Here is a 12,659-nt window from a genome sequence, read left to right as displayed (position 1 = left end):
TCCAGCCTGGGCAACAAGAGTGAAACTCCATCTCAAAAAAAAAAAACGACAATCTGCTCAGGACTAAAGCCAGGAGATCCACTAATGCACAAAGAGCACTCTGCCCAGGCCTCCAGGCCCTGGGATGGGGCATGGAAAAGTGCCAGTCTGGCTAGGGGGCAGAATCAGGACTGCCCAGGGTTGGGATGCCCAGGGCACTAGAGATCTACCACAGGGAAAAGAATCAGATTGGGGAGGCAGATCTCCAGGAGCTGGGAGGAGGGTCCTGGGCCCAGGATTCTTGGGTTCTAGGGAAGAAAGGGCCTAGCAGGCCAGACTCCGGGGTCCTCTGACGGCACTGACTTGCGTCCAGCTCTGCATGAGCCTCTCCCAGACTCATGGGGATGCGAAACCCAGCTTGGTCCTCCTCCAGCATCTGAAGTAGCTCCTCCTCGGTTACATCGGCGGGAGGAGGGATGGAGGGGGAGTGACAGATGTTGATGAAAACCTTCCCTTCCGAGGAGTTGGTCTTTATGCAGAAACCTGGTGGGAGTGGGTTTGTCATGAGAATCTTTTTCTGCACAAGTCTCAGTCCCCATCCATTCTCTCCAGTCTCATCTCTTTTCCTTTTGCTCTGTCCCCCATTTTCTGGGCCTGTTCCACTCCCTACCCCTGAGATCCCTCACCTTTTTTTTTTTTTTTTTTTAAAACAGAGTCTCACGTTCTCACCCAGGCTGGAGTGCAGTGCTGCGATCTTAGCTCATTGCAAACTCCACCTCCTGGGTTCAAGCAATTCTAACCCATGAAGGTGGTGGTTAGAGGGAGCCTCACTCTTGTTGCCCAGGGTGGAATACAGTGGCACGATCTCAGCTCACTGCAACCTCCACCTTCATGGGTTCAAGCGATTCTCTCCTGCCTCAGCCTCCCAAGTAGCTGGGATTATAGGCGACCGCCATCACACCCAGCTAAGTTTTGTATTTTTAGTAGAGGTGGAGTTTCACCACGTTGGCCAGGCTGGTCTCAAACTCCTGACATCAGGTGATCCTCCCGCCTCGGCCTCCCAAAGTGCTGGGATTACAGGCGTGAGCCACCTCGCCCGGCCACTTGTTTTTTGAGATGGGGTCTCACTGCGTCACCCAGGCTGGAGTACAGTGGTGTGATCTTGGCTCACTGCAGTCTCTTCCACCTGGCTCAAGTGATCCTCCCACCTCAACCTCCTGAGTAGCTATGACTACAGGCACGCGCCCACCAAGCCCAGCTAATTTTGTTTATTTTTAGTAGCGATGGGATCTCGAGATGTTGCACAGGCTGGTCTTGAACGCCTGGCCTCAAGCAATCCTCTTGCCCCAGCCTCCCAAAGTGATGAGATTACAGGTGTGAGCCGCTGTGCCCAGCCTCTCTTACTATCTTTATTGTGTTGTTGTTTTTTGTTTTGGTTTGTTTTTGAGACATAGTCTCTCTCTGTCACCCAGGCTGGAGTGCAGTGGCACAATCTCCGCTCAGTGCAACCTCTGCCTCCTGGGTTCAAGCAATTCTGTCTCAGCGTCCCAAGTAGCTGGGATTACAGGTGTGTGCCACCAAGCCGAGCATCTTCCTATCTCCGATTCCTGTCCCCTACCTCCTTTCTGTCCCAGGGTGATGTCTGGTGGTGTCTGTTCACCCCACCCCTACCCCAGGCCTTTATTTTCATGTCTCTTTCCTTTTTCCCCTCTGTCTCCTGTCCCTCTCTCTCCGGGTGTTCTTTCTCACCAGGCTGAGGCTGGATTTGTGTCGATTCCGGTCTGGTTGTCTGGGCTTGCTGGAGCTCCTTAGAGGCCTGTATAAAAGAAAACTACCTCCAGGTTTGGAGTCTGTGCCATCAGACCCCTCATTTGTTCCTCAAATGGAGCAATGATTATGTATGAGGGCCGTGGATAATGCCAGAAACTAGACGATTTAGGTCCCCTTTCTCCTTTGAGGACTAGAAGAACATCTCCAACTCCACTCCCGTTTCTTAGCAAACTTGAAGCTCATCCTCAATTCCCCGAGGCCCAGTTGCCGCCCTAGTGCATTCTGGGAACTGTAGTCCCATCTTTGAGCACCCCGCCAAAATCCCCGAATACCCAGAGATCCGGGGGTCCGGTCACTGTGCACCTGCAACAGCAGCTCCTCAAATCGCGCCGAATCAGCACCCATCGTCTCCGCCTCGCTTAGCTCCAGTGCCAGCTGCTTCGGGTTCGCCATAGTCCTGGGAAAGAGATCTAGGCGTCCTCGGGACCCTCAAGGTGGGGAACTTTGCCCAGGATCCGAACCCTGGTTCCTGCTCTGGTCCTCAATCGACTCCGGATACCTACTATCGTGTTCAGAAACCTATGACTGGCCTGAAACTACAATTCCATTCAAGATCAAACACCGTCGTCAAATCCGTTGGGAATCTGTATCTCTAGATGCAGTCTCCGTCCTACGTTCCGAATCGTAAATGAAGCCACACTTCCGGACTCTACGAAAACACCGCACTGGAGTAAGCCACGCTTCCGAGTACCCCAACGCTCATTCACAACCTGGTATCGCGTTATCGACAAGCCACGCCTTTCGCATCAATCAATCAAAAATAAACCCAGAGGCGAATCCTCACGCCACACTTCCTGTGTCTATGAAAGCCACACTTCCGGCCGGGCGCCGTGGCTTATGCCCGTAGTCCCAACACATTGGCAGGCCAGGGCAAGAGAATCGCTTGAGGCCAGAAGTTCGAGACCAGCCTGGGTAACACCGTGAGCTAACACCCCCCACCCCGCCAACCCCCAGCCCCATCTCTTTAAAAAAAAAAGCGCCACACTCCCACTCTTTCCACAACCAAGACTGGCCCCGTTACTTTCGAGTCAAGGCTGCATTTTTCAAAATCTTAATCTCAATGTCTATCCTAAAAGGCACCCTTTTTATTTTTGAATTATCACTTCGTGCCAGTTCTAGATCCAGACCCCTAGTAAATATAATTAGAATTAAAAGCTGCACTTTCGGACTCGGAGGCCGAGGTAGGAGGATTGCTTGAACCCAGGAGTTCGAGACCAGCCTAAACAACATAGTGAGACCTTGTCTCTACAAAAAAAATATTAACCAGGTTTGATGGCATGCGCCTGTAGTCCCAGCTACTGCAGGCTGAAGCGGGAGAAGCGTTTAAGCCCGGAAAGTCGAGGCGTCACTGCACTCCAGCCTGGGTGACAAATCGTGTCTCAAGAAAATAAAAAGTAAAATAAAAGCTGCACTTCCTGCTACCATAAAACAAGGCAGTAGGAAGACGCATCAAAACGCCGACCCTTCTTTTTTTTTAATTATTATATTTTTTGAAACAGGGTCTTCCTCCGTCGGCCAGGCTGGAACTAAGCGGCACCAGATCGGCTCACTGTAACATACGCCTCCTGGGTTCAAATGGTTCTCCCGCCTCAGCCTCCGGAGTAGCTAAGATTACAGCCGTGTTCCACCACAGCCCGGCTAATTTTTATTGTTATTATTATTATTATTATTTTGAGACTGAGTTTCGCTCTTGTTACCCAGGCTGGAGTGCAATGGCGCGATCTCGGCTCACCGCAACCTCCGCCTCCTGGGTTCAGGGAGCTGCCTCAGCCTCCTGAGTAGCTGGGATTACAGGCACACGCCACCATGCCCAGCTGAATTTTTGTATTTTTAGTAGAGACGGGGTTTCACCATGTTGACCAGGATGGTCTCGATCTCTTGACCTTGTGATCCACCCGCCTCGGCCTCCCAAAGTGCTGGGATTACAGGCTTGAGCCACCGCGCCTGGCCTTACTGTTATTTTTTTAATTGAGACGGAGTCTCGCTAAAAGGTTAGAGTGCAGTGACGCGAACTTGGCAACCTCCGCCTCCCGGGCTCAAGCGATTCTCCTGCCTCAGGCTTGCGAGCAGCCGGGACTACAGGCACCTGCCACGACGCCCAGCTAATTTTTGTATTTTTAGTGGAGAAGTTTCACCATATTGGCCAGACTGGTCTGGAACTCCTGATGTTCTGATCCGCCCGTCTCGGCCTCCCAAAGTGCTGGGATTACAGGCGTGAGCCATCGCATTTTTAAGTAGAGACGAGGGTTTCACCATATTGGTCAGGCTGGTCTCGAACTCGCGACCTCCGGTGATCGATGATTCGCCCACCTGGGCCTCCCAAAGTGTTGAGATTACAGCCGTGAGCCACAGCGCCCGGCCACGCGCCGACCCTTCTAAATCCAGAGCCCTCATAACTATTCGCAAGGGACCCACATCGCCGGCTCCCCTTCCTCCCCGTTTTTTTTTTTTTGTTGCTGTTTTTTGTTTTTGTAATCCTCCCCGTTTTAAGCAGTGAGCATGCTCCTAACTACGCTTCCGGGTGCGGGACATGGGTGGGGCCCTCGCGTCCTAAGGCAAAAAGTGTGGGCGTGGCTGCCCGCTGTATCTCGTAGCCCCGCCCCATTCTAATTAATCCTGCCCCTTTGGGTTGGAACGGGAGGTGTCGTCCTTTGGCCCTCAAGGTTCCCCTTAACACAGAGCGCCCTGCAGTCTTCGTGGAAAGCGTTCCGGGTAGGCGATGGCTGCGACGCGTGCAGCGCCTCACGCCCGCGAGATCTTCACCTCGCTGGAGTACGGACCGGTGCCGGAGAGCCACACATGCGCACTGGTGAGAGCCTGCCCGGCCGGCGCTGCAGGCTGTGTTCCGCCGCCCTGGGCTCCCGGTTTTTCGCGCGGACTCCCGTCATCCATTGCGGCAGCTCAGCAGCTCCGCCTCTTTCAGTCCCCGTGATTCCCGCCGCCCAATAGGATCGCGCCCTGGGAGACGCTTTCTTGAGCTTTGGCGGTGGCTGCTTCAGCGTTTTGGTCTGTTGCCATCATCCCCGGTGGTTTCTTGCCCTTTGGTCCCGAACTCTTCATGGTGTTTCCGCGTTTTTCCCGAACTCCTCTATAAGCTCTTGTGATTCCTCAGGGCCCCCTCAGAACCTGACGCGATCCCCCAGCCCCCTTAGGATTCCTGTGGGGCCCCGGTGACCCACAACCCCCATTGTCTTTCTACGACTCCTCAAAACATCCTAGGGCTTCCATGATCCTCCGGAGCCCCCAGACCTCCCGAGGGACTCCCTTGATCCCCTTGAGTACCCGGAGACCTTCAGAACTGCCATGGAGCCCCCGTGATACTCATGGGGCTCATGTGACCTCATGGGAACTTTGAGGGGCCTAGAATACAACAGGACTTCCCGGTTTGTTTTTTGTTTTGTTTTGGCTTTTGAGCCAGGGTCTCTGTCGCCAAGACTGAAGTCCGGTGGCGCAATCACAGCTCACTGCAGCCTCGACCTCCTGGGCTCAAACGATCCTCTCTCACCTCAGCCTCCCGAGTAGCTAGCTGGGCCTAGAAATTCGCACCACCATTCCCAGCTAGTTTTTATACTTTTCGTGGAGACAGGGTTTCAGCATGTTGGTCAGGCTGGTCTCGAACTGCTGGCCTCAAGAGATCCACCCACCTTGGCCTCCCCAAAGTGCTGGGATTACAGGGGTGAGCCACGGCGCCCGGCCACATCAGGACTTCCTGCAGTTACTTATGGCCCCTCATAATACTCTCATGGGGCTCCTATGATCCCTCTAGCTCTCAGAAGGTCCCATAGGGTTCCCATGATTGTTTAGGACCCCCCTGAAGTCCTCATGAGGGTCCCATGATCCCTTGGGGGTCCTCAGACCCTCCCTAGGTCTCCCATGATCCCTCAGAGGCCCCCAGAACCTTCGGGGGGTTCCTGCAAATAAGTAGGGCACCTCAAACTTTCTGTCATTTCCCCAGGTGCTCTCAGAATTCCCTCACGGAGCTCTCATGATCCCCAGGGTCCCCAGCACCCAGCGGGAGGAGCTTAGTCTTCTTTGAATGGGAGGGCAGGAGACCAGAGCAATGGTCCAAGTGGAAGGAACTGGATCAGAAGCCTGGCACAGCCCAGCACATGGGGAGGCCGAGATGGGAGGCTCACCTGAGCTCAGGAATTTGAGACCAACCTGGGCAACATAGTGAAACCTGGTCTCTACTAAAATAAAAAACATTGCAGCTACTTGGGAGGCTGAGGCAGGAGAATCGCTTGAACCCCGGACACGGAGGTTTTGGTGAGCCAAGATTGCACCATTGCACTCCAACCTGGGCAACAAGAGCAAAACTCTGTCTCAAAAAAAAAAAAAAAAAAAGTCCACTAAGAGAAACCTGCACTTGGGCTGGGCACAGTGGCTCACACCTGTAATCTCAGCACTTTGGGAGTCTGAGGAGGGCAGATCACCTGAGGTCAGGAATTCAAGACCAGCCTGGCCAACATGGTGAAACCCCGTCTCTACTAAAATACAAAAATTAGCTGGATGTGGTGGTGTGGGCCTGTAATCCTAGGCACTCAAGAGGCTGAGGCAGGAGAATCGCTTGAACCTGGGAGGCGAAAGTTGTAGTGAGCCAAGATTGCACCACTGCACTCCAGCCTGGGCAACAGAGCAAGACTCTGTCTCCAAAAAAAAAAAAAAAATACAAAAAAAAATTAGCCGGGTGTGGCGCTGCATAGCTGTAGTCCCAGCTACCCAGGAGGCTGAAGTGGGAGGATCACCTCAGCCTGGGAGGTGCAGTGATCATACCACTAAACTCCAGCCTGGGTGACAGAATGAGACCCTGTCCCCCCCAAAACAAATTAAGTTGGCTGGGCACGGTGGCTCACGCCTGTAATCCTAGCACTTTGGGAGGCCAAGGTGGGTGGATCACCTGAGGTCAGGAGTTCAAGACCAGCCTGGCCATCATGGTGAAACCTCATCTTAAAAAAAAAAAAAGAAAGGAAAAAAAATTAAGTTGAGGCCAGGCAGTTGGCTCACACCTATAATCCCAGCAGTATGGGAGACCGAGGCAGGAGGATCACTTGTGCCTAGGAGTCCGAGACCAGACTGGACAACATGGCAAGACCCTCATCTCTATTAATATAAAAATAAAACATAAAAAGTGAATCTGAGGTTTGGACTTGAGCCCTTGGATTCCAGACCTATGGTCTTGCTTACACCAGAAAAGTTCTCAGCTGTACAGTGTGAGGGCCAGACTCAACCAACAAACATGTTTTCTTTGGCCTGAACTTTACTTTTGAAGATGTGAAATGCTGGACAATTGATTCCATGTAAACATCCGGGAGCTCCTCTTGAAAATAAAATTCCAAAATATGTCAACCTTTGGCTCGAGTTCCCAGACAAAAATCATCTGGAACCAATAGCTTCTGTCTTTTCAATGAATTGTCAGCTCCCCTCCAGGCCCTCTGCTCAGGCCTCTGGAGCCCTGCGCATTCTTCTGGAATTTTGTTTTTCTTTTGGGGGAAAATTTTCCAACTTCCACAGAATAATTAGTATTTATTTTGAACCCCTATTTAGCCATCACTCAACTTCTACCATCATCAACATTGAGTCCAGTGTTGTTTCTCTCTGTATTTTCTTTGGAGTAATTTAAACAAATCCCAGATGTCATCTGATTTTCCTATAAATATTTGAATCCTTTTTTCTGACAGAGAAGGACTCATTTTGGTACATAACTACCATGCTCTGTTACCACATTTAATGACATTAAATCATTCTTTTTGTTTGTTTGAGACAGGGTCTTACTCAGTCGCCCAGGCTAGTGTTCAGTATTGCAATCATAGGTCAATGAAGCCTGGCACTCCTGGGCTCAAGCAATCCTTCTGCCCCGGCCTCCTGAGTAGCTGAGACTACAGGTGTGTGTCACCATGACTGGGAAATTTTTTAATTTTTTATTGTAAAGATGGGGTCTCGCTGTTTCTGTCCAGGCTGGTCTCAAACTCCTCAGCTCAAGCAATCCTCCCGTCTCAGCATGGAAAAGTACAGGGATTACAGCTGTGAGCTACCATGCCCGGCCAACAATCATTCTTTAATGTCATCTAATAGCCAATTCATGTTCAAATATCCCTGACTATCTCACAAATGTCTCCTTCCCTGTGGGTGTTTGAGTTTGGAACTTTTTAATTTTTTTGGAGACAGAATCTTGCTCTGTCACGTAGGCAAGTGGGGCGATCTCAGCTCACTGCAACCTCCGCCTTCTGGGTTCAAGCTGTTTTCCTGCCTCAGCCTCCCAAGCAGCTGGAATTACAGTCTCCCGCCACCACACCTAGCTAATTGTTTTGTATTTTTAGTAGAGATGGGGTTTCACCATGTGGGCCAGGCTGGTTTTGAACTTCTGACCTCAAGTGATCCACCCGCCTCACCCTCCCAAAGTGCTAGGATTACAGGCGTGAGCCACCACTCCCGGACCCAAATTTCTTTTATTATTTGTAGAGACGAGGTTTCACTCTGTTTCCCAGACTGGAGTACAATGGCATGATCACAGCTCACGGTAGCCTCGAACACCTGAGTTCAAGGCTCAAGCAATCTTCTTTTTTTTTCTTTTCTGAGACTGAGTTTCACTCTCGTTACCCAGGCTGGAGTGCAATGGTGCGATCTCGGCTCACCGCAGCCTCCGCCTCCTGGGTTCAGGCAATTCTCCTGCCTCAGCCTCCTGAGTCGCTGGGACTACAAGGAAGCGCCACCATGCCCAGCTAATTTTTGTATTTTTAGTAGAGACGGGGTTTCACCTTGTTGACCAGGATGGTCTCAATCTTCTGACCTCAGGATCCACCCGCCTTGGCCTCCGAAAGTGCTGGGATTACAGGCATGGGCCACGGCGCCTGGCTGTGATCATCTTTATATGAACTATCCAGAATAGGCAAATTTGTAGAGACCGAAAGAAGATTAGTGGTTGCTGGGGCTATGCGGAGGGGAGCATAATGACTGCTTAGTGGGCACAGGGTTTCTTTCTGGGGTGATGAAAATCTTCTAGAACTAGGCCGGGCACGGTGGCTCACACCTGTAATCTCAGCAGTTTTAGCGGCCGTGGCAGGCGGATCACCTGAGGTTAGGAGTTCAAGACAAGCCTAGCCAACATGGTGAAACGCTGTCTCTTCTAAAAATACAAAATTAGGATCAGGCACAGGTGGCTCACGCCTGTAATCCCAGCATTTTGGGAGGCTGAGGCAGGCAGATCATAAGGTCAGGAGTTCAAGACCAGCCTGGCCAAAATAGAGAAACCCCATCTTTACTAAAAATACCAAAAATTATCTGGGCGTGATGGCGGACACCTGTAGTCCCAGCTACTTGGGAGACTGAGGCAGGAGAACTGCTTGAACCCGGGAGTAGGATGTTGCAGTGAGCCAAGTGCTACTGCACTCCAGCCCGGGTGAGACAGTACAAGAGTCCATCTAAAACAAAAAAACAAAAAAACAAGCCGGGCGCGGTGGCTCACACCTGTAATCCCAGCACTTTGGGAGTCTGAGACGGGCGGATCTCGAGGTCAAGAGATCCAGACCATCCTGGCCAACATGGTGACACTGTCTCTACCAAAAATACAAAAATTAGCTGGGCATGGTGGACACCTATAGTCCCAGCTACTCAGGAGGCTGAGGCAGGAGAATCACTTGAACCCAGGAGGCGGAAGTTGCAGTGAGCCGAGATCCCACCACTGCACTCCAGCCTCGGCAAAAGAGTGAAACTCCGTCTCAAACAACAAAAAAGAAAATGTTCCAGAACTAGAGAGTGGTGATGGTTGCAGAACGCTGTAAACGTGCAAGATGCCACCGCACTGCTGAACTCGGCACTTTAAAATGCTGTATTTTACCACAGTGTTTTTGTTTGTTTGTTTTGTTTTGTTTTTTGAGACAGAGTTTCGCTCCTGTTACCCAGGCTGGAGTGCAATGGCGCGATCTCGGCTCACCGCAGCCTCCGCCTCCTGGGTTCAGGCAATTCTCCTGCCTCAGCCTCCTGAGTAGCTGGGATTACAGGCACGCGCCACCATGCCCAGCTAATTTTTTGTATTTTTAGTAGAGACGGGATTTCACCATGTTGACCAGGATGGTCTCGATCTCTTGACCTCGTGATCCACCCGCCTCGGCCTCCCAAAGTGCTGGGTGAGCCACCGCGCCCGGCCCCCACAGTTTTTTTTTTTAAGCAATAGGAGGAAAAGAATTAGCCGACTGAGCAGAGGGAGACGGATGTTCCCTCCTAGAGGATTCTGGATAGGGGCTGAACCGCCCCAGCTCCTCCCGGACCCCTTTTCAAACTCTCTCCCTCCTCCAGGCCTGGCTGGACACCCAGGACTGGTGCTTGGGCCACTATGTGAACGGAAAGTGGCTGAAGCCTGAACACAGGGATTCAGTGCCTTGCCAGGATCCCGTCACAGGTACGAGATGTCCTCCAGTCATTAGTGGAGGAGAGGGATGTGTGCCTCTAGCCCGACCCACCAACACCCATTCCCCTTGCCTGAGGGCAGGGAGCAGCTGCTGGTGGGAGAGGGGCGACGATGTCTGGTTCCTTCTGATACCAGTCGCCCCAATTATGGTTCCGGGTCTCTGTGGAGGCTTTGTGAAGCTGCCGTCTGGGAAAATCCCTTCCTTGCTCTGGAAGTGACCGTAGCCGTGACCCAGCAGAGAATGGGACCAGCTTTACAGCCTTAGGGTGACCCCAGGCTCCGAAAATCTCAACCCCCTCCAGATCTGACATGGGCTCCCCGCATCTCTCCTCTCATCTGAGTCCCTCCACTTTTCTTCCCAGGAGAGACCTTGGCCAGTTGCCTGCAAGCACAGGCCGAGGATGTAGCCGCAGCCGTGGAGGCGGCCAGGACAGCATTTAAGAGCTGGAGTGCACAGCCTGGAGTCGCCCGGGGCCGGCATCTGACCAGGTGATGCAGCTGAGGTGTGGACCCGGGGAGGCGGGGACCCCTAGCATTCGCTCGAGACCATGGGAACAAAGACTGTTTCCCAAGATCCCAATGAATTAATTTGCAGCTAAGGCTCAGATTCCCCGTATGTGCTGGAGGCGGGAGTGGCCAAAACCTGCATGTGTTTTCCACTGTTCACTGAGACTAGAAGCCACAAAGCTTCTATTTCCCAGGACATCCTTGGAGCGCGTGGAGGCTCCATTTCTCAGCAGTTCTCTGGGGCTGGTGAATTTCCTAGCTGCTTTGGGGGCAGCTAGAGACAAAAATTCCATTTCCCAAAATGCCATTGAAATTAGAAGCTAAGACTCAGGCTGGGTGCAGGGGCTCACACCTGTAATCCTAGCACTTGGGGAGGCCAAGGTGAGTGGATCACCTGAGGTCAGGAGATCAAGACCAGCCTGGCCAACATGACAAAACCCCGTCTCTACTAAAAATCCAAAAACTACCTGGGCGTAGTGGTGCACGCCTGTAATCCCAGCTACTCGGGTGGCTGAGGAAAGAGAATTGCTTGAGCCTGGGGGGGTGGAGTTGGCAGTGAGCTGAGATCGAGCCATTACACCCCAGCCTGCGCGACGGGAGACTCCATCTCAAAAAAAAAAAAAAAAAGTTAAGACTCAATTTCCCAGAAGCTTCAGAGATTTACCAGCGGCCAAAACCTTTACACAGCATCCTCAGGGTTTGTTTTTCCACGACTACAATTCCCACAAATCTTCACTGCCTTCTGCCCCAGGTAAATGGTGGGGCTCATGGGGATTGTCATGCAGGTATATAGGAGCAGCCCAGGACTCTTTGAGGCTGAGGGCCATTGGAAAATGAGCAACTTCTTGCTTTCTCCACAGGCTTGCCAAGGTGATCCAGAAACACCAGCGGCTGCTGTGGACCCTGGAATCCCTGGTGACTGGCAGAGTTGTTCGAGAGGTTAGGGATGGGGACGTCCAGCTGGCCCAGCAGCTGCTCCACTACCATGCAATCCAGGCATCCACCCAGGAGGAGGCACTGGCAGGCTGGGAGCCCATGGGTAAGACCCTGGAGTCCCAGCCCCTAGCCCTCTCATGACCTAGCAGTGCCAGCCCCAGAGCCCTCATTCTTCTTCTTTTTGTTCTTTGAGACTGTTTCGCTCTTGTTGCCCAGACTGGAGTGCAATGACGCAATCTCGGCTCACTGCACCCTCAAGCTCCCTGGTTCCAGCGATTCTCCTGAGTAGCTGGGATTACAGGCATGTCCCATCATGCCTGGCTAATTTTTGTATTTTTAGTAGAGATGGGGTTTCATCATGTTGTTTAGGCTGGTCTCGAACTCCTGACCTTGTGATCTGCCTGCCTCGGCCTCCCAAAGTACTGAGATTACAGGTGTGAGCCACTGTGCCCGGCCCCCTCATTCTTTTTCTTTTGTTTTTGTTTTTCTTTTTCTTTTTCAGACAGGGTCTTACTCTGTCACCCTGGCTAGAGTGCAGTGGTGCAATTATAGCTGACTGATGCTTCGACCTTCTGGGCTTGAGATCCTCCCACCTCAGCCTCCCAAGTAACTGGGACTACAACCGTGCACCAGAACACCCGACTGTTTTTTTAATGTTTTGTAGTGATGGAGTCTTGCCATGTGGCCCAGGCTCGTCTTGAACTCCCAGCCTCAAGGAATTCTCTCGCCTCATTTTTTTTTTCTTGTAGGAGTAATTGGCCTCATCCTGCCGCCCACTTTCTCCTTCCTTGAGATGATGTGGAGGATTTGCCCGGCCCTGGCTGTGGGTAAATGATGGGATGGGGGGTCCAGACTCTTGGGTCTGAGAAAAGAGGAGATGGTGGGCCCAAACTCCAGAGTCTGAGAGATAAAGGGGCTGGGGGCCTGGACTCCTCGGTCTGAGGGAGGAGGGGCTGGGGGTCCGGACTCCTGGGTCTGAGGGAGGAGGGGCTGGGGTCCGGAC

General features: G+C 52.2%; 2 protein-coding genes across 3 annotated transcripts in view; one reads left to right on the top strand and one right to left on the bottom strand.

Moving 5' to 3' along the window:
* Window positions 1–2,558, bottom strand: part of PIH1D1 (PIH1 domain containing 1) — a 5,647-nt gene extending 3,089 nt beyond the window's left edge. The window contains exons 1-3 of one of the 2 annotated variants that reach the window (XR_004264597.1): window positions 2,113–2,425; window positions 1,729–1,795; window positions 343–522 (exon numbers count right to left, since the gene is read on the bottom strand). Coding sequence is in view for 1 of the 2 variants with exons in the window: in XM_032264631.1 (XP_032120522.1) it covers window positions 343–522; window positions 1,729–1,795; window positions 2,113–2,202 (337 nt within the window). In the remaining variant the exon portion in view is untranslated. Of the gene's footprint in view, window positions 1–342; window positions 523–1,728; window positions 1,796–2,112 lie in introns of both variants that reach the window. The other variant, XM_032264631.1, reaches the window with a different exon arrangement.
* A 1,781-nt stretch (window positions 2,559–4,339) lies between these two features.
* ALDH16A1 (aldehyde dehydrogenase 16 family member A1) lies at window positions 4,340–12,644 on the top strand. Its single transcript, XM_032264630.1, has 5 exons — window positions 4,340–4,618; window positions 10,102–10,204; window positions 10,576–10,702; window positions 11,581–11,759; window positions 12,406–12,644. The coding sequence occupies exons 1-5, from the start codon at window positions 4,529–4,531 to the stop codon at window positions 12,489–12,491; spliced, it is 585 nt and encodes a 194-aa protein (XP_032120521.1). The 5' UTR covers window positions 4,340–4,528; the 3' UTR covers window positions 12,492–12,644.
* The last annotated feature ends 15 nt before the right edge of the window (window positions 12,645–12,659 follow it).

The sequence above is a fragment of the Sapajus apella genome, unplaced genomic scaffold (genome assembly GCF_009761245.1).
Source record: "Sapajus apella isolate SASKATOON/1434 unplaced genomic scaffold, GSC_monkey_1.0 scaffold144, whole genome shotgun sequence".
In the NCBI taxonomy this organism is placed as follows: Eukaryota; Metazoa; Chordata; class Mammalia; order Primates; family Cebidae; genus Sapajus; species Sapajus apella.
This window is presented reverse-complemented; position numbering and strand designations above follow the sequence as displayed.

Bases quoted from the DNA above. Each gene is read 5' to 3' on its own strand.
- ALDH16A1 (XM_032264630.1), top strand. From the start codon at position 4,529: ATGGCTGCGACGCGTGCAGCGCCTCACGCCCGCGAGATCTTCACCTCG. The intron at 4,619-10,101 runs GTGAGAGCCTGC...TCCCTCCTCCAG, and splicing joins AGAGCCACACATGCGCACTG to GCCTGGCTGGACACCCAGGA. The intron at 10,703-11,580 runs GTGATGCAGCTG...CTTTCTCCACAG, and splicing joins CGGGGCCGGCATCTGACCAG to GCTTGCCAAGGTGATCCAGA.